The sequence below is a fragment of the Varroa destructor genome, unplaced genomic scaffold, assembly GCF_002443255.2.
Source record: "Varroa destructor unplaced genomic scaffold, Vdes_3.0 BEIS01000004.1, whole genome shotgun sequence".
Classification (NCBI taxonomy): Eukaryota; Metazoa; Arthropoda; class Arachnida; order Mesostigmata; family Varroidae; genus Varroa; species Varroa destructor.
In genome coordinates, this window is record NW_019211457.1 from 44,779,362 (window position 1) to 44,804,957 (window position 25,596).

Below are 25,596 nucleotides of genomic sequence, written 5' to 3' on the forward strand. Positions count from 1 at the left end.
ATCAAATCTATACGTATAAACAGATCATCTATTTAACACCACTCTTGCGATTATCGTATAATGAACAGTACGCGCATTAAACGCCTGTCAGGTTGACAGCCAACAGTTGAGGGCCGATTGGCTCTATCGTTCAGCGACGCCAGAGCGCGTCCAGTGACCCTGAACAGCATAAAATCTATAAGTGAACCATTCTGTATATCAGTAGTGTACATATGGACGCCTGCTTTGCCTTCCTGTAGCAAACAATCAATCCTATTTGTATAATTATCTGTTGCGAGGTCTTTGGATATAGCCCAAATTTATGGGCATATGGCTGTGCGGAGACAATACAAATTTGTCGATGTCATGTTGAAGTATCTGCGGCGGGTGATATTATTAACGCTACACGTTGCGCTATAGAACATAAATGCGAGAGAGAGAGAGAGAGAGAGAGAGATGACTAGATCTGAAAGCTAACAGGAGAACGAAATCGAAAGCATTACAACTTCGACACGAATCATTTTACAGAAGAATAGAATTAGAAAATGAATAGAAATAGCGACAAATAGAAGCAGCCGAAATAACGCTAGTCCACTGCGTTGATTTGCTCTTTGTATGTGGACTAGCCGATGGATGTAGCTATGGAGCTTTCGAATCGCAAAAAATCGTTCGTATAAATAACTCATTTTCTCTATGAAGATCTATTATTAACTAACAGTTACTAATTAGCTTCTGTTCCCATCTAGACAGAAATCATTCTTCATTTCGCTGCATCGATGCGTATTTATATGACCCAAATTGTCTTCGTTCTTGTGGCGCGCTCAACAAATGGCGACGATCTTCCTCGGAGCCATAATACACCGTATGGCTCCGTAGATCTGTACGTGTCTACTAGTGATCCCAGCCTCTTTAGGCCGTCTAATGGCGCGTCACGTATCTTGCAATGTCTGGCAAATCAGTTTCGCCAAGTTACTCAAGTTCTCGAAAGTTTGACAGCAATAGCGACAACTGTTTCGCACTACCGTTTCGTACGAATGGTTCTTACTATGAATGTATTCTACTCTACCATGCCTTTTACTGAAAATGACAACACTTCTACATCATGTCGATACGATTATATTTTTCATTTGTTTGTCAACGTTCTACCGCAACGTACAATTATATAAAAACAGCATTTTTTTTTTTATTCTTCTTATCATAATTTCATTACGAATAATTGTTGTCTAGCAGCGGTCACTATATATATATATATATATATATATTCTGGTTACGCATTAAAATCAATATGGCGCATAACAATATATATATATATATATATCTATAGAAAACAGAACTGTTCTATACTAAATTGTTTGGCAGTCTGAGTTACCTGGGTTTATATATAGATGTATCTGCATGTTTCCGCTAGAGCATGAAAATAACTATGGCTACATGTTATATCATATGACCTACACGTTTGCATGTTTATGTCAAAACTTATTGTATATATACTGCATTTTATACAACAATTTACAGCTGTGTGGCGTCCTTCTCAAACGTCACCATATTGCCTGTTCAGTAACGGTAACGGACCAGCGAGCATTCTTCAGAGGCTATTTGTTGCATGCGGGTAGCTAGCGTTCGGTGGGATGGCGTCCTAGGTTGGTACTATGGTAACAGGTTGATGAAATGATGAAGGCATGACGGTGCCTGACGTGAACTTTCAATCTATATTCGAGGTCAACAACAAAGAACAACGGTCACAAACGAGATTGGGTATCAGTAGATGAAGTTCTAATATCGACACAACATCTTCACGACATAAAATACTGTATGAGAGGTGGCAGTCAAGATTATGTCCATCGGGACGATATAGCAAAAGTACGAAACGTATGATTTTATGTCACAGAAATAGGTTGACTGATACTAAACTATCACATCGCATTCGTTTACGCTCCGATTAATAGAAGACCAACAGAGGAAACGCAAAGAGGAACTCAGAATCATTTGTTCATGAAGACTATTGCAAGCAGCAAGTTGGTAAAGCGTAAAAGAAACTTCAGTGGACTAGAGCTGTGTTTGACACTGAAGATATCGTTCGTAAGCTTCCATCCTTTGTGATTAAAAGGGCCGTGTAGATTATTGCTCCGATATAAATCCGTTTCGGAACGCGTCTAGCTTATCTTAATCTATAATGCGCCGATAGCCGATAAATCTATCGTGATTTTGATTTTACTCACTTCTTAAGAGTTGCGAAGCTGTGAAGTCGCATTACAGTCATTATTTGCAATTATTTTTTTTACCGCGCTCCGTAGCAGCTAATCCATGCTCTTGCATAGACAGGAACGCTTGATCAGCTACCAGCGGAAGCAACGAGGTTCAAAATATATACTAGCACTGTAGAAAACTGAGTGTGCCGAATGAAAATGCAAAAAAACATATTTACGCCTCAAAGCTCACTCTTGACAAGATGCTGCTTTTCACGACACAAAGCGCGCGCGTCTTGGCTACAAAATGTTTAATTCAGGCCATGTTGGCACAATGCGTATACGTTTTAATTCTACTTGAATTATATTCTTCGCGCGGTCCTGTTTATAAATAGCGACGTAACAAACGTTTTTACGACACCTTACAAACATCTAGAAAAAACTAGGATTCAACAGAATTTACTTGAAAGTTTTTCCATGGGGCGAAGGAAAAACTAACGGGTTCTGTCTATCCTGTCAAAAGGACACGAAAACAACTAACACAGGGTCAAACTATGATCTCATAACATCACTAGAGCAGTCTCTGCGCTCCAATAAGGTACGTTTGACCAATCATTGTCAACATGTACACCGTGTGTGTGTGCTTCAGGTGGCTGGGCATCGTTTCATTTAAAAAAAGCTGAAAGGACGTACAAAAAGAAAGGAAGAGAGCAAAGCACACAAGAAGATCTGAAGGTTTTAGATCAACCTTGTTTATTTCAATGGATTAGTGGACGACCGGGACGTTGGTGACCGTCAGCCCGTCGTCATCCAATAGGCGACAAACACCAATTACAGAACCTTTGCGGCTGTTTTCGCTGCAGAAGGTAACATCATTAATAGCAGCATCAGTCAGAACGAGGTGGTGAGGAGAAGGCCTACTTGGATACGTACGCTGAAGACATACTATGAGAAGACGCAACTGTTGTTCCTTGTGACACAAACTGATTTGGCCGCCGTTGAAAAGATTCGCGCGCCCACACACGATCAACGATATTTTGGCGGTTACCGATCACCAACAGACGTCAGCAGACAAAGACATAAACAAACCCCTCGATGGCTAATAGAATCAAATAAGAACCGCAGCGCAGACATTACAGTTAGCACCCGCTAGTTACACCGTTAGAGAATACCGATCTATTAAGACAGCACCGAACAGTTTGAGCAATTGATCAATGCGGGCAGTAGCAGCTATAACGCTTTCAGCGAGTAAGCGCCATCATAAATAACAAATTCTATAGAAGCTAGGGAATGGACGGCTAACATATTGGAGGGTTCGAAAACATAACGGCGCCCTATACGAGAATGTGAAGGATAAAGGTGGATAAGGTTCACAGGGGTGGGGTGGGGTGGGGTGGGATTGGGCCAATGGCGACACCACCGCTGTAGCCACCGTGAATGTTATGCAACACGTCTCAGCCTTGCAAGGTTTCGCACGACGTTCTGGTCACGCGCCCGCGCCCGCGCTGACCAGACAGTCAAAGAATGAATTCAGCAGGCGGATAGCTCCGGGCATAGAATCACGAATAATGTACGAACGAACGAACGAACGAAACTGTCGACCCAGAGAAGCGAACACGCTTACACAGCTCACCTCATAACGACTCGTATTTCTGCTGCTACGGCGGCGGCTAGCGATAGCAGAAGCTAGAACAAACTGCTATTCTTCGTGCTGTTGTGTATTTCTGCTCACGCTGATGTTGTGTCGACAAGCAGAACATTTTGTGCCGACAAAGCCAACATATATTTACACACTACGACGGTAAACCTCCAGCGGAGCTAAAAGGCGGCGGCAGGCGCGGCGCCAGGTGATAGTACTAGTCGGTACCACCGCAGAGAGAGACGACTGTCCCGCAAAGACCAAATGGTAAGCAATACAATCGCGTTGTCGCGATCGCTGGCGACCTTATCGATTGACTAATTCTGTACGTGCCCAAGCTGCCGCTGGAACCTCATAGCTCCGGCACCTGTTGATGGCTGAGGCGCGATGACCGCACCAGCTCACGGTCAAACAAGAAACGTATATATATATATCTGTACTTAGAGTCGTTATTGAGCATGACATACAAGGTGGCCAGATATGAAGAAGTTGACAATTACACATAAATAGCAAAGTTTATAGCGATACAAAAATTGCCCAACTGAATTGATCTATGCTCGTGTTTGTTCGGTTGTTATTGTGATGTCCTCTCGATAGGTGAAATGGGCCGGTTTTCTTTCACCTAAGCTATACGCACTGCAGGCAAACGTAGCGAACGACATGATGGAAAATACGCTGTAGGGGAACGTAATTATTTGTTCCACGTCCTGTCTCAAGAAATGAATCGTTATTGTGAATGTGTCCTGTGATAGTTTCGTGTCGAGTACACACACTGGAGAAGACCTGCGGTGAAAATTCACAGGACACAGAAAATCCGTTCAGATATCTAACATTGTGAATCTGAAAAATTCTATAACTACACGAATATGTCGTAAAGCGTATTCTATCACCAGAATAAAGTCGGATCCGGTCATAATTGTCACTTTTATATACATAACACGTTCTACCGGGCTGTCTTACCCTCTGCCTCTTCTTAGAGTTGTGTTTTGTAAGCCAGCATCTACGGCGCTGCACGGTATCATCCTACAGGTAGACCTATCATTATAGTAGTACATAATTACGATCGTTTCTTGATTGTTAAAAATAACCACCGGCAAGTATAACGAAGTATGCAACGAAACACCATCAGCGGAGGTATAGAAGCGTTACATACGAAGATGATCGTTCCGCCTACCTTAGCTGTCCGATGTGTGTCGCTTACCATCGATCCCTCCACCACAGCGGGGCACGACTATAAAGCTCTTAATAGCTGGATATAAAATACGATTTTCTCTGTTTTTAGGTTTATTTAAAGTTTTAAACGCTAATAACTTTTCGTGTCGTTCGTAGTACTGCGCTTCTTGCTTATCGTGCAGAGCCAACTTACCGATGCTTAATTTTTCTGAAGGCAACCTCAGCTGAAAGTTCTTCTCTGCCATTTACTTACGCAATGATGAAGTAGCATCACACCTGTTTGGGTCGAACAACAAACACTCTTGGGCGTTGTCTGGGTCGTGTTATCGTAGATCGACGTAATCCGCAAAACGAATGGTGCAGTATGACGGTACTCTTGTTGTTTTTTGGCAATGAGTTAGGTAATAGTTGAGTTGGTGTTATAGCATCCGTAATTTGAACACCAGTAGCACACAGATCGTCTTCGTGGAAGGCTCCCTGGGTGCATTTTAGCAAAGAATGTATGTGCATGTGTTGGTCCTACGCAGAACGCGAGAACCCTATGCGAAACTGGAGCTGTTACCATACTCGGCAAATTGCGAAAATTAATTTGGCAGATTTGCGGGCTACGTTTTATGCACGAACGCGGTTGTGATTAACCTTCAAGGTACCCGGGAGACAAGGCAGTGCTTGAACAGGCAGGGTTCCTCTAAAGGCTACCGGCTTCAGGTTTCGCAATTACCGCATTGTTGCGAAAGAAATTTAATTAATAAAGTCTTTAAATGATCCAGAAGCCTGGGATAATTATGATAAGTTGTTTGTAAGCTGACAAAAATTACACAAGTGAAAAAATTGGCACGGTAACATTGGCTAGCATTTCCCTGCCGAAGGTGATCATCTGCGCTTCAGCAATGGGAATTACGTTCCAGGGATCTTCGTTAATGATACGATTGAGTAACATCGAAAGCGCGGACGTCACCCCCCCAAGTCCGCGCATTCGTATGTGGATCTGAAAGGCAAGCGTGCACAAAAGCAGACAACAATCAGTGATTAATGACAGTTTCAAGGTACACAAAACGGTTACAAACTGAGAATTATCGATTCGGAATACGCGCTCCGGAAGAACGCGGAAATGCATACCTTCTTCGTGGGTAACCACCGTCGTTATTTTGGTTAAATTAGACTAGTCTGGATGAATGTTTGAAAGCATCGCAGTAGGACTCACTTGAAGTCAGTTCTTCAATGGAATGGAGCGGAGCACACGTATATGGTTATCTAATGATGAAGCTATGTAACTTTTCTTCAGATAATTGTCACGCTCGCCAAAGGGGTTGAAACAAGTTCACAGAGGGCGTATTACGCTAAATGGTTAGTACAATAGATTCGGTATTATCAATAGATAGGTGGTCATTTGCATTCACTTAAATGATCTACGCTCAACATTTCGGGTAAAATGAAGGTTCAATTGGTATTCAGTACTGCTTATGGAGAAGGTAAACGAGTGGGGAAATAGGAAATTGGAATGTTGTGAAGTGTGATGAGAGACAAGATGGAAAAACTTCAACGCTACTGCATACGCAATTAATCTATGAAGACCAGCCGCGAACGTTCTACGTAGGTTTGCTTACAAAGGTTCCGTCCAACATAAATATAAGGACGCAGTAGTTTTACTGGTTAATATATCATTCAGTTGCTGGGCCATTTTTTGCCGTCAGATTGTTGTGTTCCATATGACAGTTGGAACGACTAAATTTAAGCATGCGTTGAGCAAATAGATAGACTGGAAATATTTTTACAAACTAGATCTGTACTACATCTCGTGCATATAAAAGTAAGCACTTGTGCATCGTACAAATTGAAAATATGGACGATTTTTACTGTTACTGATACATTAACTGTCAATTCTTTTATTTATTTTATACCGCAACGAATAGCAACAAGACGCTGTTCGTATGAGTAAGTGCTCCTTTGTGATGTCTGAAAGTTACTGCTACATGTACACTCACTTCCTAACCTTCTTCGTAGATTTACGTACGTAAGCCAATTGTACATCCATGCTTGAAACTCGTCATCGTACTGTGCGAGTTCATTGACGTACTACGACGTCGTTAAATTAATGACATTACTTACTTGAAACGGCAATCCGTCTTCTCCTGACACTTTCAAGATATGGCTAGACCAATGTTATACTATTTTTCCATACGTGTGTACAAGAGTTTGTATTGGAAATGTATCGTCCTATCGCACAGGGACTACAGTAATCGTATCAGCAACTCTTCGTATAGCTGGTGCTGAAAAGCTTCCGGATTTGTCCGAAGGCTTGGAATGAAGCAGATATCGGATCAGCGTATGCTGGAGAACAATACAAGCATTGACAAAGAAAAGCCTCTTATGCTTACGCAAATCGCAAACACGGTTGGGGGTCAAATCACTCAGCATAGGATGATGTTGGGGAGGAAAAGAAGCCTGACTGCTGCTCACTAGCTAGACGAGCGAAAAGTTTTTGCCATGCTTTATGCTTCTATTATTGGCCTCTAAAATTTAGCTAGAGTACTTAAATGGCGTCCATTTTACGACCTAACGAAAAGTAAATCTGTACAGGGGTCGCGGACCAAGCAAAAAAGGTCACTGTTATGACTTCGCTGCTGAAAAAATGATTGCAGCTCTATTTTGCGAAGTCCTATATATGACACATATTTTGGACTACACTATACCAGTTCTAGATGATTATACAATTTGGTACGAACTCTGCGTGGGTTTGTGTGCTGCTGCCTTCGTTTGAGGCTACCCAACGCAGCTCGGCGTATTGATTACAGTAGCACGAAATGGGAACAGTTGAACGTGAAGCTCGCGACTTCGCCCAGTATGAGAATCTTTCTATACGACGATTATTTGTCTGTGTAAAATAGAATACCTTACTGGCAATAGCAGCAGATTAAACAAGTTCTGTTTCCAGAAATACCTCGAAAGTACTACGCGGATTTTGCTACATAAAGCGCTTGAAACAGGTACAAATATAGTACGTAATTGAGTTAACGCTACCGCATCATTTGTCTACACTCAGGGGGTGCAGACTACCCCTGGAACAACCCTCCTATCAGCAGTGACTTAATGTATTGTAGAGATTTTTCTTCCCATAATTCAGTTGTCTCTTGCGAACAGTTCGATCAAATTGGAATTATTTACTCCTTTTAACGGTCTCGTCCATTGGAATAGGAACACCTCACATTTTCGAAAATACTGCATCGTTAACAAATAGCCCTTCGCAATCAACTACCGGGGTGAAACCATGGTTTCCGTCCCTGATTCGAATTTAATGATTCTATAAGAAAGGCAAACTGAAAGATATATTTTTTTTATTAAAAAATACATTTATTATATAGTGCTTATTAGATTGCACGTCTCTAATCGGACTTTTCAACAGACGGAAACGCAGCACCTTCTTAACACGATTGTTCGTATGTGTATTCCAACCAGTTGTTAATATTAAAATGCTACCAAACACTTGGAAAGAAGGTGATTTAGTGAAAAAAAAAAAAAAAACAAAAAAAAAAAGATTATCGTCTGCCCGTTCCCATATTAACATCGAATCCCTTAACGGCACCTACGGACGGAGTGGTAACATGAAAAATTGAAAGGTAAATCTTATAGCGTTGGGAACTGAAAATATTTAGTCAATATACAAAGGCTCAGAGGTCGCATGAGGTTCGTGTGAATTGTGTTACGCTATTTTCCAGAGGATTCCACTTAATTTTGAGAAAGTCCAAAAACATCCTAAGTTACAGCAGGAACAAGCTAAACAGTCAAAAACGAGCATGCCTCCAAAAAGCCAATAAGCTTTACAATTGAAATATTTGAGGACTAGTCAAGGAGAGTCGACTAACCTCACGCTGATATAATATAAAAAATAAGATTTGACCTGCCAGCAGGATTTTTTCAAACAAAAAGTTCTTCAAAAACCGCAATGGACTGAGATATTGATCAAAAACATACCGATGAAAGAGGTCTATTATCAATGTGAAGTACATGTGAAAACTGAGAATGGAGCTGCTAGGCGTTGAACAGTGGTAACTGAAGGCGCCGCCTCTGTTACTCTGGTCTCATCAGATAGAAGTTAGTTAATTGTCCATTTTTATACAAGTATCATTGTAGACACATATGTGTACAACATGTTTCATATTTGTGTACAATTCTCTAACGTTGACTGTCCATCCCTACTGTAGAGATATCAATGTTATATATATATATATATATATATATATATATACATATACGCTTCAAACTTCAGAAAGACTTTTCAGAATATTACACCGTTTGCCCTATTCTTATCATAGCCATTTTTTCATAATCTATCGAAAGTTAGACGAATGTTGGCTCCTTTCGATCCCAAGTATATACGATAAATTTACCATTTGTGTACGTCAATCTGTACCCTAGTTTATTTTAGTTTATGAAGCTAAAGTTTAGCTTCATTTTTACACCATAAAAACCTCTTATGCGATCTAAGTGATTATGGTCTCGGCTTTTGATCGCAGCGTTTAGTCGGTACTAATATTCGCTAGGTAACTTTATCAGAATACCTATACATTCAGAACACTGGAAATAACTCGATTTTGCTATCCTGTACGACACTGAGCTCATCGATCGAGCATAAACCGCCCGCGAATTTAAGTTGAAGTTCTGGCGTATGTTCGTCACGTGAAATCATCAAAGCAAGTTACTGTCTATGTTAACTTATGCAGGGCCCGTACAACAATATTTTGCCTCCACGAAACTGGAACCACGCCCAGTATTCAAGTTACAAACGGAAACTTATTACAAGCTAATTACGCGATCCACACGAAACGACTGACAATTACCTAAGATCATTAACTGATAAAACTGTAACTATAATAACGGTATTTAGTCTACGTGTGTGCGGGTAACTTTTGCGCCCGCGCCGGCGACCACATCTACAAGACGTAACACGTTTTTGTGTAGAAATAATATTAAGTTGAATATAGAAAATATATTTTACCTGCTAGCTTTCACTCAAGATTTGTTTACCTTATCGATTTCATAGCACTATCAATTCAGATAAACAATTCGTCTAATAGTAAAGGATATAAGAGCAAAGGATAAATCGGTTGTATGGATTACGGAACATGTCTAATCTGGACGATTATAGCAAAATAACCCCTATCGGTGCCGATACGTGTCATTTCAACAACCTTCAGCATATCTGCTAGTGATACAATTTCTATACTACAATGTTGGCAAACCTGCAGGTAAGCTTCTTCAGTAGAGTCTGACAGGGGCATTGTTCTTTTCCTATCACACATACACACAAACATGTGAGTTAGAGTCCAGAGCCTATTTCGAACTAGCCTTAGACAAGGCTAACAATTCCAAATCTCTGAAAGAGTACTAAAATGTCACAATTATTTTATTAAATTTGCTTCAAATTTAGTTAAAGATTGTGATTGCCCCCCAGCTTCGCACGTAGTAAACTGTATGCTATTTATCTACTCATGTTATTACTAGACATGTTATTATGAATACAAAAGAGTTATTGCAGTGTAAGCTTCGTCAAGCTATATATTCCTATGCTAGTAGGAAGAAGTCAGACGTCGTTTACTGCGTGTTCCATTCTGTCGTGCTTGACCTTTCTGAAACTGTGTGCGTGCATAGGTCACTTGTCGGACTGTGAGCGTCATCAACAAATAAAAACAGGACCTTTTTTACTTCCTGCAACTGCTATGGAGGTGGATGGCAATATGGCCGGCTACAAACATGTCAATATATTCCAAAAGGAAATAAGAAAAAAAAAGCAAATATATATTTTTAATTTCTAAAAAGTTTTTGAGCACTTCCTACAGTGTTATCGAATGAATATCTGGGGTGGGTATCGTGTGACTCGCGAAGCACTGAAATTGACATTAGTACGTTGCCATTATACCGTCAATGAGTAAGTTTCACCGGATGGTTCTGTGAGAAGCTGAGGCTTTCATTTTTGTAAAAGTTGCGTGTACCCAATTTTAGTCCTATGACTGCAATACCTTGCTAGAGATATTCGTCAAACACACAATAGCAGTGGTGGTGACGCCGATGGGGGGCTGAACAGCTACGAAATTATAAAAACGATTGGTCACTAAGGTTGAGGAAGAAGAAGAAGAAGAAGAAGAAGAAGAAGAAGAAGAAGAAGAAGAAAAAGAAGAAGAAGAAGAAGAAGAAGAAGAAGAGAAGAAGAAGAAGAAGAAGAAGAAGAAGAAGAAGAAGAAGGAAAGTAAAGATGGGACATTCAAAGCTAAATTACTATAAATATACTGTTACGTTGGCTACAATGGCACACATACTACGATCAGTGAACGTACTTAAGCCACATTGAAATTCGACTTTTCGTCCGTATATGAGCGCGTGTGATTTTTAAAAAGCTCTTGTAGAGAACGAAGAAAGAACTAAAAACGTTACAAGTCTCTATTTCTGCATTATTGTAACTTACTCTCGTGTTTAAGTTAGAATAAACCGTAGAGGACGGTGGTGTTGAATGCACACGAGTCCATTCAACATCTGCTCGACAGACAAAGTGACTGTGACTATTTATGTAACAGAAACAGAGGATGTAGCAACATGTCATGTAAAACACAAAGTAAACCGTTTTATACGTTTACTCTTCTAGTCAACACAGTTAGAAACAAGCCAAGATTGTAACTGAATCAGCACTGTCCCAGCTTCCGTTAATACTGAGACAACACATGTGTCGACCGGAAAACTGACCTTATAACTGGTTTTTCATTTTTCGATAATTTGGTCTACATCAGCCGTCTGCAGGTCCGCTGCGAAGCCAAGGTCAATGACTGTCATAAATAACTTCGAGAAAATTGTTCCTTGAGGCCAACGACTCTCTCGTTTTTGCCCGCCTGCGTAACGAGGACAGGAATTAACGGTGCCTATTTATTTTCTTATTATGTAGATACGTCATGACATCACGAACCCCTGCAGGGTACTGATCGTTAGGGTTGGCCATTAGGAATTATGTGATTACAATACATATATAGCTCAAGGTTCGTTAAGGCTTAGAACTATAGAAGACCCATAATTACACAGAAAGGCAGGCCAATTAATTGAGTACTGCAACCTAATCAGCTCCACTTATGAAATACGGCAGTAGACGCAGGGCGAAAAGCCTTCATTATAGGCATTATCAGTAGGTCATGCAGTTCGTGTTCGTTTGTCTACTCTACTACTATACGCAGACTATTAAAAAATGTTCGACTAGACAAAATTTATCGTTCTAGTAAAAAATATAAACAATTGGCTTTGCCAGATCAAAAGCCGGAGCGTTCTTAATCAACTATTGTTATATCCACTTGTACCTTTCCAGTCAAACGCGTTGCTGATAGAAGGCATCCTTATCTTAAGTCACATCGGGCTGCATTATCTTCACCGGGCTAATTCGTACTGAGAAATGCTGCTTTAGTGCGGATCTTCAGAAGCGAATTAAATTATCTCGTCAGTAGATGCTATACAGGTATTGCGTGTAACGTGTTACAAGTTCAAGCTGTACCACATGGTTCTTCAACAATAGAACAAGTATACGTTATCGCTTTCGGACGACTTGAACCTTGGAAGAGAAAAATGGCAGGGCCGACATTATTAACTTGAATCTTAGCTTTGCAAAAACTGATCTGGCGATATCGAAAAAAAACTTTCGTCTCGGATACGGACGCGGCTTTTTTAAGTGGTCATAGAAAGTGCCTTGCCAGTGTCAGCAACAGATCTCACCCTTCGCCCCTAGGAATGTTTATGGCCAGGTCGTGTTCAGAATCTTCTAAGAGGAAGAACTGAGTCCGTATAGCTTAGTGTATTACTATATCTCGGAAGAGAATAATTATTGACACGGGTATAAAATAATAGCATTGTTTACTGCTTTGAGCTGGCACCCTAAATCAACTACCATAATTAATCTATAGGGCGCATCTGAGCCGAAGGCAATTGTTTCGATTTGGTCCCAAGACGGAGCCCAAAAACATGCGCAATACTAGATTCTGCTGTTTATATTCGTGATCCCTTCATTTTTTAGTGTCTGCCCACCACAAACGATCGCTTAAAGCCGAAACATACATTACTAACTAAACAAAAAGTTTTTACGATTTGCTATACCGATATCTGCGCTATCGGCGCATAACAGACTAGACACACATTGATTCAATTTTGAAATCGTTGGAAAAAAATCTAATGTCTGCTAAATTTATAAAAAATAAAAAAAAAATGAGTATCTACTATTTTTGTCCGACTCCAGATGCCTGTTTTGATCCACTTTAACAATTAGTTTAATGCGAACCACAGCGAATTACGATGCTGGGACCAGCGTATCGGCGTCCTATTGCCGTCCTGTTACGACCCTTCTATCAACGCTACTTCCGCTGCTGCTGCTGCTGCTGCTGCCACCGGTGCTTTACTATCGTAAATGATCTTGAGTAAAAATATTTAACGCTTCATGGATTTCGCTTGACGATAGCCTTTTCGCAAGCCATCTTTGTATAACAGTGGCTGAAATAATGATAGCAAAAGTAGCAATGGAGTGGATGCCACTTCTACTATCCAGATCCATTGAATCGGGAACAAGACTGAGCAGGATAGATAGAACAACTCCTCTCCACTGGTCCTGCGCACGTAATCATCGGTCTTTGTTGCCGTTTTATGCGTTCCTAACTCCTTCTCCCCTAGGAGTTTGAACTCCCAGCCAGTTAACCGGTTCGGGCTATTACTCTTGAACATGTGAAGATTCAAATATCTCCTGCAAAGCTGAACACTTGACCGTCGTTGAAGCAAACGTAGCTAGCAACAGCAGTCGCGTTCACATCAGAATTAGTTACTGATAAGGGTAATTGTTACCGAGGAGCTCTTTGTAGATCCTTTTTTGCTTTTCGAAAACTTAAGACACTCTTCGTATTATCAATGTAGGAGTTTCATGGCCGTAAAACTGTATAAGTCACGATCTCGCAACCGGTCACGGAACCAGTGGGAGCCGATAACCGTTTTAGAAACGTGTTACAAAATAGCTAGCTATTGATACTCCTTTCTAGAAAATTAGAACTCTTTCGAACGATGCAATGTAACAATGTAATGTTACAGACTTAGGTACGATCAAAAATTACGATTTGAATGTGTTTGGTATTATGGGCATTACGATTGTGCGCTTTTTAAGTTATCGTTTACGTCCGCAGTGCATCGTGAAGTTTATCGATTACTTTCTGTATTTAATATACAGCAGCCGTACATCTATCTAGACGATGCTTTCAACCGCTTTCTGTATAGCAAACATAGGCTACTATAAAAACAACAGGTCCATCAATTGTGTTTGCAAAAACAATAACGAACAAACGAACATAGTGGCCAATATGCCACTCGGATACTGCCTGCTGCTGCTGTTCAAAAAGTCTCCGCTGCGCACCCATTATGTGACTGTCGCATGACATCGCCCGTCTGACATCCACCGTCTTACAGTTTGTCTTGTCAATCCGATCGTACTTCATTTCCGCGTTCTTCCAGCGTGTTCTTCCATGACGTGTTGGCTGGTTTGTTAACGTCAGTTTGTCGTGGTCAACGACGGTAAATCGTCTTTGCGAGATTACCCACAAACTAACCATTGCGTAGCAGTGACGGCAATGGCTGATAGTTCTGTTGTTGCTGACGGCGCCATTGGTTGGCGACGTTATATCTGCCGCATCACTAATTTTGCCCCTGCCTCGTGCAAGTGCCCCTAACATCGGGCTGTCGTCAATTAACCTGAGCCGGAGTGACCGTCACGGAGCGAACTAGCGGCTGTGATGGACGGCGCCGCACTCATTCGAATACAATTCTAGCAAAGGCCTACTTCAGCTGTTCAAGTTAAACAGTATATGAACAGTACACCAGCAGACGAAAACGCTGCGCTGAAAGGGGGAGAATACGGGACAGTTACAAAACGCTTGTGAAAGACACTTTCAAAGGTATTGTTGGCCATAGATGGAGCGCCGACGGAGGCAGCTGCGCCAGGAAAAACACCGTAGTTCCCGTGGCAGCAGCAAGCGATGCCCGTGACTACAGTGATCGTGATCAAATGAATAAGTTCGTCCGTAGGACGAAATTCATTTATTCTAGTAATGAAAAAGAAGAAAATTTCTAGAAACTATTTTCACTTAATCTGGTCTGCTGCTTTCCGGCTCCCTCAATGCCTGGCAACTTGGTACCACATCGAACAGATTGTCGTTGTAACTGTCGATTCTTGACAATTAAAATAGTAGAGTGATCGTTTCGATTTTTATTGTTACTGTCTTTCGCGATTACCTTTGGCGTTGTTCTGTTCGAAGATTGAGTTCGACAGATTGATAAAAAAACGTTCAGTCTCTAGATAGAACATACGTGTACGGTTAGCAGAACAGCTAGACCCTTTGAGGAAGCCGGGATGTGTAATGCGATATATAGTTAGGCAGACTTCAGCCAAAGAGTAACCTCATCTTTCACGAAGTCACACAATTTAGGAGGAGCCCACAAGGTCAAGCTAAACGTGTCATTTATTGTGCACTGTAGAGTAACGTGCATTGCATTTTGAGACTATCCATTATCTAGCCAGCCATAACTAACCATTATCTAACCAGCAGTAGCAAAAACAAAGGATAAGCTCTACAAATACATCGGCAGTAGCGCACGTAAAGATCATGGTCTTCTACTGACAGTTTCTAGACGCGGCATTTTTTTACCATCCCTACAGAATCCTGACAACAAAAACAAGGGTTCTTTTAGCATGAAAAACGCAGAAGTGTTTTTTTTGTTCACGTATACACAGGCTATCATGTGTACGAAGTATTTTCTTGAAGAGTAGTCTACTTGACTTCTGCACCGGACATACGGCGGAAGTTGATTCGCTCGGCAAGATTTTTAGCCCGCCATAATTGTCAGGGGCAGCTATCTTTCTACAAGCAGTAGCGTGCCGACTTTGAAGAGGGTTTTTCAGTTGCCATTACTCATATAGCCTCTCTCTACTTCCGTCGGTATCATTTTGAATATGTATGAAAGGCCGTCACCCAACGAATAGCGGAACAGAGTTATTTTTTCGTTAGAACAGAAATGTTAGACAAAAATTACATCTATTCGTTTGACCACCCTTCGGCGAGCTCACTCCGACTGGACATCAGAACTGATAGAGGAACACAATGGCTTACGCTGTTGGCCGAGCTGACTATTTCGGACATTCTGCGGCAGGCCTCGACCGCGGGCGATTGTACCGATGTACTTCATGCTTCAGGTTGATCAGTCGTTGATTCCGTGCTAATTGAGCAAAGCGCTACAGTTCAACGTCGTCTAGATTTGGATGCACATAGCGTTACGAAAAAAAAAAAAAAAAAAAAAAACATAAACACACCCTTTCGGTAGTCATGTTTGCTCAATAGTATCATTTATCAGTGTTCACTGGAAAAATTTATATTCTAAGTAAACGGATGAACAAACATATGGTTTGAAGACCGGAAACGTTGATTTAATCAATCCACCAGCAACAGAGCGTACAGATCAAATGGAAGTTCCTAAGAAGCACAAGGGGCGGGTGGTAATAACGTTTCATATTGACTTTGGATGCAAATAAGTATTGTTAGCAGTGGTCGCCTCAATTTTTTGTGAACCGTAATAGGATTTTGTTTTTTCCTTTAATAAAGCTTGTATGAACTAGAGCAATATTCTGGTCTGTTGCAGGGTGGGCAAGATTTCTTTTTACAGATCTATATTCTTTGGAGGCTAACACCTATGGTACCCTCGCCCCTTATAATATATAGCACTGGCAAGCAACGACTTGACAAGAAATTTCTTCGAACGCAGCGGTCTGCTATGGCGGCGCGTACTCTATGTATGGCTTCGCTACAAATGTATGGCAAAATTGATTGAGAGATTCTAGATAATGTGAACATCATTAGCCGGTAACAGACTGAATGTATAAAAAGTAAAATTAAATTTAACTAGCGTGTTGTTTGCTAAAAACAATCAGAGATCTCTGTGTCTTGTTAAAAACGACTCCTCGTCGGGACCAATTATCGTAACGGGACTTTGCTTTGTATGGACTGTTAGTAAGGCCCAAGACCTGTGTTATGGGTTATGCTGGGCTAAATGGTATTGTCAAAAAGAGACCAGGCAGTGGGTTCGACCGTTGAGGGAGTAAAGGTAGAAAATTACGGCCAGTCTTTGTATACTAATTGGCTGGATAGAATAACTTACAGGTTCATGTTAGCCATAAGACGTTTGCGATGTAGCCCATACGTACGTATAATAACAAAGTGAGAGACCTTCAATAACATAGCTTAGTGAAATCGGTGTAAATGAAAAAGAAAAGGAACCAAGTCCGGACAAACGGATCCTATCTAAAATGACAGTTTGAAATAATACTTTCGTAAAGTTTTTAATAGAGAAATAGACAGTGATTGGTAAAAGTATGAGATGATATGTCTTACACTGGTTAGAATGCTATACGACAAATATAATATTACAACGGGTAAATCTTAGAACAGAAGCCCACGCGGAAAGATCAAAGGGGTAGAGCTATCTCATCGGTACAAATGTTGCATGCCTTAGTTATATATTTGTTTCGATGTTTTGGCCGCTTTTCTCATCCTGTTAACCACCGGTGTGTCGTCCGCGAGCCTTATTCGCCCACACAAAACGGTATACTCGCTTTTCTTTCTTTTTCAAATAGGAAAAATATTGTATGTATATTTCCGGGCTGTACGGAAAATATTTGTCGTTTTACATCAGACAAATTCACACATCAGTTTTTACAATCGGACAATTTCCTCATCACATCAAGATTAGCAGAGATGACAAAGGATCTTGACGACCATTACTGGATATATCTATTTATATAGATGTTAAAGACAAAATGACAGCCTCAACTATTTATCGAGCCAGCCCCCCCCACATGTTGCACCTTGCAATAGTTACTGCGACTGATAACGATCTGGCAGGTAAAATTGAATTTAATACAAGTTGAATGCTTTAACTATCTTCAATCGTAAACAACTCATCAGACCCAGTCGAATGCGACAGATTCAGGCCAGAACAAACCAACGAAACTAACTTTTAAAAGCACTCATAAATTTAGGCTGTATACATGCAAACGACGCGTATACGGTTCTTCTGTGAAGCACGTAAGGAAAATAATGATAATACGTACATTTTTTTTTCATCGTACATCATTTACAAGGCGTCCGCTTCACTTCCAATAATAAAAATGTGACCAAATCCAGTCCGATAATGTGCGTGACGGCCGTGTCGTAATTTTTATTAGATTTCTTTATAAAATAGCTTAAATGCTCGTAAAAGTATTTTTTCTAGACTCTGAGTTATAATTTTGCTGTGTTTTGCTTTTAAATAAGATCTACAATAGCATTCATAGACAATCGCTTCCACGAAGGCCACGAACCTAATACATGCTTGTTTGTTAAGCTTAGTTTTTTGTTGTTATTTGTCTATTTATTTACGTTTGACCGTTACGGTGACGTTTTTCTGCGATAGTGATGTATAATGCGTTAAAGCCTCTTCGGTGTTAATTAGGGATGGCTCGTCGTAGAATTTATGGAGTAACGACACAACACAATAACGCAATTTAAGTAACACAATAACGTGTGTGTGTGTGTGTATATGTTTAAACATGTGTATTTAAACCTTTGCGACACTGAACTTTCGAAAGAGATAAATGCTGTTTCTGGGCAGCCGAATTAAGCAATCATTTTTATTTGTAGCGAAGAAAATTTCTGGAAGTTCCAATTCCTAAATTTTCACTTGTCAGTGATGGTCTGATTACTGAAGGTGACGGCTCCCGAATAGAGGCAACTTCTAATGTCCGATGTATCGTTGGGCCAGACCTATTTTTTTCAGAAATACTGTCAATTCATCATAAGATATAGTTTGTCTAAACTCGACGACTCCATTTTAGCTTCCATTCTGATGCTCCATGCTATTGGGACATGTAGCAGTTTCTGACATCTATTATAAATGCTAAATTATAATAGGAGCAGATTTAAAGTAATGGTATAAATGGAATAATCGTAGCCCTATGCTACTGTTGTGTCCGTTATTGCTATAATTATATTTCGGTTCAGCCTTTCGTGTCGTTTGATATTCAAGTACAAAATGGAGGCCTTTCGAGAAGCAACAAGAAATGGAAAACGTATTTCTATTACTTGCCGCATTTACTGCATTACCTTGCCGAGATAGGACGCAATGTGTCCTTAGAAGTCCGCCCCACAGCGCCGATAGCAACAATAAATCTGGAAGGTCTCAAGTGCAGTTATGCTACCGCACTTTCGAACTATTACAACTATAGACTCGTGATACGATTATCCCTATCGTATAATATATGCGCGCTCCTACGCATTACAAAGCCAACGGCCTGTCAAATGGTAAAGACAGCCTACGTTTAGTCGATAAAAGTAGCCTGATCATTTAACCTAAGCCGCGAACACGATTTGTGATCGTGCCTATTGCGATTTGTGATTAGACCTGCCTACGGCAATACCAAAGACAGTTGCTTGCCTATCGTATCTATATGCTAGGCTGTACGCCCGAATCTAACTAGGCCAAACTGTTTCCTAGCGCAAAATCTAGCGTGCCAGTAATCGCCAAAAAATTCACTTTTCATTCAGAACTGATTTCAGGCTCGTACTAGTAAATTGATGTCCACGTATTTGCATACACAGAGACATTCTAAAGCGTCCGAAGCGAAGGGCGTCATCTTTAACGTAAATTCATTTGGCTAATCAGAGAACACATAGGGGTAACGAGTTCGTTTGATTTAGTTTTCCAATGCAGGATGCTATCGCTTTCGAGACGCATCAATAGCTACCTAGACGTCTGTTACGGAACCTCATAAGGATCACAAATATGGCATGTTCAACGAACATTCTGCCTTTAAAAAAAATATTCTTTTCGAATGCCAGAGTCTATGAGCTAAGTAAATTTAGCGCTACCCCTCGAGCCATTACCATATATAACGCCATCGAGAATGGTTTGTTACACCTGAGCTCATTAAAAAATCGTTAAGAACTTAGCCAGCAACCTCTTAACTTCGCTTATCGTAATAAGAAAAAGGGGACCTGAGCGATGTTAGATCCGGACGAGGTCCGTATGCTATGCTGATGAGAGCTTACGTATTACCATATTTCACGATACTCATTAAAGGTTAATTAAATGTTGGCTTCCCTCGAACTCGGGGATAACGTCAAAAACGACTGCTATGTGTACACAAGTATTGTTTACTCATGGAGTACTAGCATGTTGGAAAGTTCTATCGAAATATAGTCGTACTTATGAGGCGAAACAGAAAGATCAATGAAATATTAAGTAACAGGGTTGGTAAATGTCAGTTGATCCAAGAATGTAAACAAAGGTCACCGGGCAAAGATCTCGGAGGTTTAAATTCATATATATATATATATATATATATATATATACAGTGTACCTATAGAATATTAAGAAACTCAACTCTCTGGGAGCAATAGCTGTCTCAAATAGTAAATTCTGCTTCGGATTTCATCAGCCATTTAAGGCACTAGTTAAATTAAATGAGTTAAATTAAAGGCGCTAATGTTCTCTAACTTCATTTCTCGCGTCTTCATTCTTCTCTTCGAATTCGAACATTATTCTTCGTTATTATTAAAACAAAGGAGGAAAGTATTTGCGCAGAGGTTTGTCTTCAACGTTTTCCAATGGACTGCGAATATTTTCGAGCACCTACCTATTGTGGTCTATTTGCCGCGGCCAGTAATTGCAGCTCGACAATTGCCAATGATAAAACAGTTCGACCTTAATAAAGAAGAACTTTACGAAAGCGATAAAAAACTGTTTGGCTGCCAATATCTAATACATTAGGTGGATGGATGTACGCATACCTGGATGGCTCCGGCCATTGATTCGTTTAAGCTACGGCCAGCAGAAAAAGGACTTGGGCAGCCATAATACGATACCATTTCAATGCCCGATTTCATAGTCAACATCAAACGAGTCACGTTACTAAAAAACCCCGTAAATTGGATCAATGTCGTGACCGCTTTTGATTTAAATTTGTGGCACGACAAATTTGTGATACAAGTTTTCATAGATAAGGTTATGCAGACGAATTTGAGTATGGTTTCCCTCAAAGATATTATGTCTCAAATCCCGTGTAACAGCAAGATAGCACCATTTCTAGTAACTTGTGTAATAATCCCCTAAAACCCGCTATCTCTTAATAGTAATAAATATATTAATGGTCAGCACTGCACTCGTTTCGATGACCCTCGTTGCGGTTTATTCAGTAAACGTCTTGTAATCCGCTGCTTAACGCAACGTTTATTTGTGCATTGAAGATTCAGAACATCTTAGACTTTATTACTTTAAATTCCCAGTTTCTCGCTATGCGATGATGGGGAGCTCGAAGATATATTGTCGTTCTTACTGGCCCATAAATGCTTGACAAGGGTTTTCATTTTGAAAAGATATCACAGCGTTAAGATGATTCACTTCATACAAAAGCTAGCCATCTAAACAAAGGCAAATACTTCTCCCAGGAACGTTTGCCGAGACCTATACGCACCTGTACAGAACTCGAGATTGCCTTCAATGCGATGCTCCAGGTAAGCCTTCGATAGAGAGTATTAAGATATTATAATATGTATAGACTAGAAATGCATGTTGACCATTCACCTCTTAGACGATCGTATAAGGCTGCGTATAGGATTAGAGTCAAAGATGGCTATTATATACATTATATTAGGTTGTTTTGAGCTGGGATTGGAACCAAGCCAATAATAGGAGTCGTTAAAGGCGGCATAACAAAAAAGATGCATACTTAGTATTGACGGTGTATTACTTGAGCAGGTGATCCTGCCATATTTACTGTAAGAATGACTGGTTAACGTCCTGTAATTGAATCAACATTAAAGGTGCGCAGAGATGATGGAGTAAATGATCTTCTTGTTAGCAAGATTAGAAATTAATTTTTGCAACTAACTTACCTTCCCAAGTCGCCATATTCTAAATACGTCGAGTCGATTATTTCCATTTCCTAACTGTGAAATCTGCACCCACACTACTGTGTCCTTTAGCTTGAAGTCGGCGTCACCCTGGAACAAAAGATGCCTGTAGTCATGGATCACCTTATATTTAGCCGCGCCGATAATATTGTCCACTCTAACAACGAGACCAACGGTAACATCTCCATGCTTACTGCACTTTACGTACGCAGGTTTCTGGCGAGAAAGCGTGTGCACCCCACGCACCTGCAGATCATGCAGAAAGATCTGAAGTGAGTCCTCAACGCACACGGTTATATTTGGGCCTGGAATAGGCTCCATGACTCGAATTAGACGCCGCGCAAATCGGAATAAATAGTCGACGTAGTCATCGAGCTCTGTGCCATTGTTACAGGGCACCTGCCGCCGGGACCGATGATGCGGCCGAGAACCTGTTTCTGTCTGTATTATCCGAATATCTTGAACAATCTGAAGTCCTGGAGATCCGCGCGGCTTTTCGATGCCGTCGCAAGTCGCTCCTTTGCAGTGCGAACCAACACCAAACGTCAGAGGCACATCATCACGCAGAAGCAGCTCTTCAAGTACCCGGGCAACATCAGGCTTTGCTCGTCTCATGGCCTTATCGATATACTGTCCAAGAGTCCGCTCTAGACGCAGTCGGCATTCATCTACCAGTGCCATTCCCAGTGTTTCAAGAATTTCTGCTGAAAGCTCGTGCTTTTCTGCCGTCGATGTAAACGTAAAGTCAACTTCGTTCATGTGCGTGCGCACACCCGACTGTGCAACATTGAGCTCGCCATTCTTTTCGCCCACAAGTCGGGCAAACCACGAGATAGCTGGCCGATCTACATGCATTTCAAAGAGACCTCCATCATAGATCGTGCTTGAATTTGCTTGGTTGTTGATAAAACCCTTTAATTTAAACATTGACTTCAACCGCATTTGGGCCGCCCGTAGAAGAACGGACGCGCGGAGATGCTGCGTACTCGTGGCCACGTCCAAGACACGCAGGCTATTCAGTCCTTCGATTTTCACTCGCGACAGTGTGACATTTACATACGTATTCTCATCCCGTATCAGCACACTTAGCCCACCGAGATCCAGCGGGCTGGCGTATCTGGCCGCCGATAGTACTTTCTTTGCTATCGTTCCATGAAACGCTATTAGATCGGTTTCATTTAAAGCACTTATTCTACCAGCAAATTGTGAGAGTTCTAATTCAGGAATGATCGCGTCACCGACCCTGCCAAAAAGCACCAACATTCCGAAAATCGTGCTCCACCTCATCCGCGAGGTCGTGTTTATGTTCACAGTCATTGCTGACTCTATTGTAATGACCAGTGTCAAGATCAGCCTCGGTCACACTTTCTATTCCAACCTCACCGACAATCACAGTAATCCTTCCCAGCCCTTCTAGTTTCTCCGTGTTTTCACACCATCGACATATGGCCGTATGGGTTGCTCAGCGCTTGCATTTCACTTTTTTTCATTTGCTGATTGACATTTATAGGCGCTATTATCGGCTACGAGGATCCAATTCGTTAATTGTATGTAGCTCACACAGCCTGTCGGTATTGCTACGCGGCCAGCTAATGACAAATCGACACTAGTCTACTGGCATATTGGACCGCATTAACAAGATAGGCATAAATGAACGACTCATAGAATCCCGCCCGCTTAAACACAATAACAGCAGCAGGCGCAACAACAAGAACAACAACAACAACAACAACGGTGAAAGCAATAGCAACCTTTTACTTCAGCACGCCGACCTGTCTGTGTGCCGCATTTGGTTATATGATGGCTCTGTAAACCCGTTACTAGCATCTAGTCTATTTTATAGTTACAAATTATGCTGCACATGCACATATACAAACACAAAACTGATACGGAGACTTGTCAGCAATCCCTTTTCAAATAAGCACGATCGCTGTTATGTGGGGTGTGTCGCGCGCGTCACTGATTGTTCGTTAGACGCTACGTTCTCGCTGTAGCGTCAATGGGGCTCAGCTGGCGACTTTAGTTTCATCCGCCGCCGGCTGGTTTCAGAGCGAGTAGAGCGCAGACAGGGCAAACGAAAATGCAAAACAGACGAAGCAGTAATTTCCGGTAAACGACAGCAAAACAGCGAACTGCCCACGTTCAGATTTACAACAAGAGACAGCGGCAGTGATACCTTAAGTTAGTTAGTTAGTCAGCCCTTCAGTAGCATCGGGACCAACCGGCCTCGATGCCTCACCACAAAACGTTACGAAGGGCACAAACATACGACAGGAACAGCAAAAGCAGAGTTAATCTTAGCGCCACCGTTACTGCGATGCTATGACGATTGCGACTGACTACCACGACTTCTGCATAACGTTCCTCCCAGACGCTGAAGAAAAATCGGCACCAGCTACCGGCACACACGCGCACAGTCAGACGCTGTAGAACTGGCTAACGTTGCTTGCAACGTCGAAGTCGCAGCATCGAAGCGCCGACCCGGCTCCAACGCCAAGCTAAATAATGGTCCAATGTATTCTAATGGAAACAGTGCAGGTGGTGAAGATGCCGACTGGAACGCGGCGAAGAAGGATCCAGTCGCTAGAGAAGACCAGATAAGTGTCTCAGAACTGGCGGCTGGCAACAGTGTTGTCTTACGTTACGTACTGCCCCGGTGTTAAAAAACCAACCCACAGCAGCCTGGGCCTGGGAAGCGTCTGGTTCCTGCTGTGTTAGGTTCTATGTTTCGGGTTCGTTGCCTGCAACTTGCTTGTCTCGTTTGCTGAACTGCCCGACTGGCAGTCGTTAGCAGCCACCGCAGCAGTGGTTACAATGACTACCAAATCGATAGCAATTGATAGACTGATTTGGCGAAAGCATTGCTCATCGTGCGACGGCCCGCTGCTGGTACAAACATTCGCGCGATGGCAAGACGACGCAGCTGTTGTCGTTGATAGAGCAAGAAGCGGTTTGTAAGCTAGCAAAACACCTCTCGCAGGTGAGGGGGGATAGTCATCGTGTCGGCTGAGGGCTGACAACTCCTTATTTATTCCGTCGAATTCGATGTCGGTCACTGCCATTTACAATGTCCAACCGTGTATACAGTAACAGTGTGCGGTACGAGTACAGTGGTTGACGAGCCGGCTAAGGACATAAAAAAGGACCTACAGGCCATATAGCAAATTCATTACTAACGCATTTGACCATCGGGTCACGATAGTTAAACTGTGTGGTCCTGAACTGCAGCGGCAACCTCTTAATACACAACAATCGGGAAGGAAAAGGCGAGGGCGAAGAATATTATCGCTGAAGGTCGAAAAAAACCCAGCTGGAATATTATGCGATATAACATAGTACCGCTTTGCGAACCATCTGCTAAAACAAGTTCTGTCGTATCAAGAATCGTTAAAATATTTATGGCTGACAAAACAGCAGCAAATTAATCCGTGCCATTGAAAACTGGGCAGGAGAACAAACTGTTGACCCGTTCATATTGATATACTATCCACATGGGCTACATCGATGCGTTAAACCGTAACGCTTCCAAAAAAATCGTGGAGTATTCATTAGCTTAAGAATAAAATACACATGCGTATTCATAGATCAATCCGAGTTACTGCCGATATTCATCGATATCGTA

The 25,596-nt window shown here is 41.5% G+C and overlaps 1 protein-coding gene across 5 annotated transcripts; it reads right to left on the reverse strand.

The window, feature by feature from the left end:
* Positions 1–686: 686 nt before the first annotated feature.
* Positions 687–25,125, reverse strand: LOC111249890 (uncharacterized). 5 transcript variants are annotated; one of them, XM_086986682.1, is made up of 5 exons: positions 21,957–25,125; positions 5,231–5,965; positions 4,442–4,587; positions 3,099–3,264; positions 687–1,686 (listed from the first exon to the last, which is right to left on the reverse strand). In XM_086986682.1, exons 1-2 carry the CDS (start codon positions 23,289–23,291, stop codon positions 5,792–5,794), a joined length of 1,509 nt encoding a protein of 502 aa, XP_086842808.1. In that variant the 5' UTR covers positions 23,292–25,125; the 3' UTR covers positions 687–1,686; positions 3,099–3,264; positions 4,442–4,587; positions 5,231–5,791. The 5 variants fall into 5 exon arrangements, with proteins under 5 accessions (XP_086842808.1, XP_022660086.1, XP_022660083.1 ...); XM_022804348.2 differs by lacking the exon at positions 4,442–4,587 and having other exon boundaries at positions 695–1,686; positions 5,171–5,965; XM_086986681.1 differs by lacking the exon at positions 4,442–4,587 and having other exon boundaries at positions 701–1,686.
* Positions 25,126–25,596: the final 471 nt, after the last annotated feature.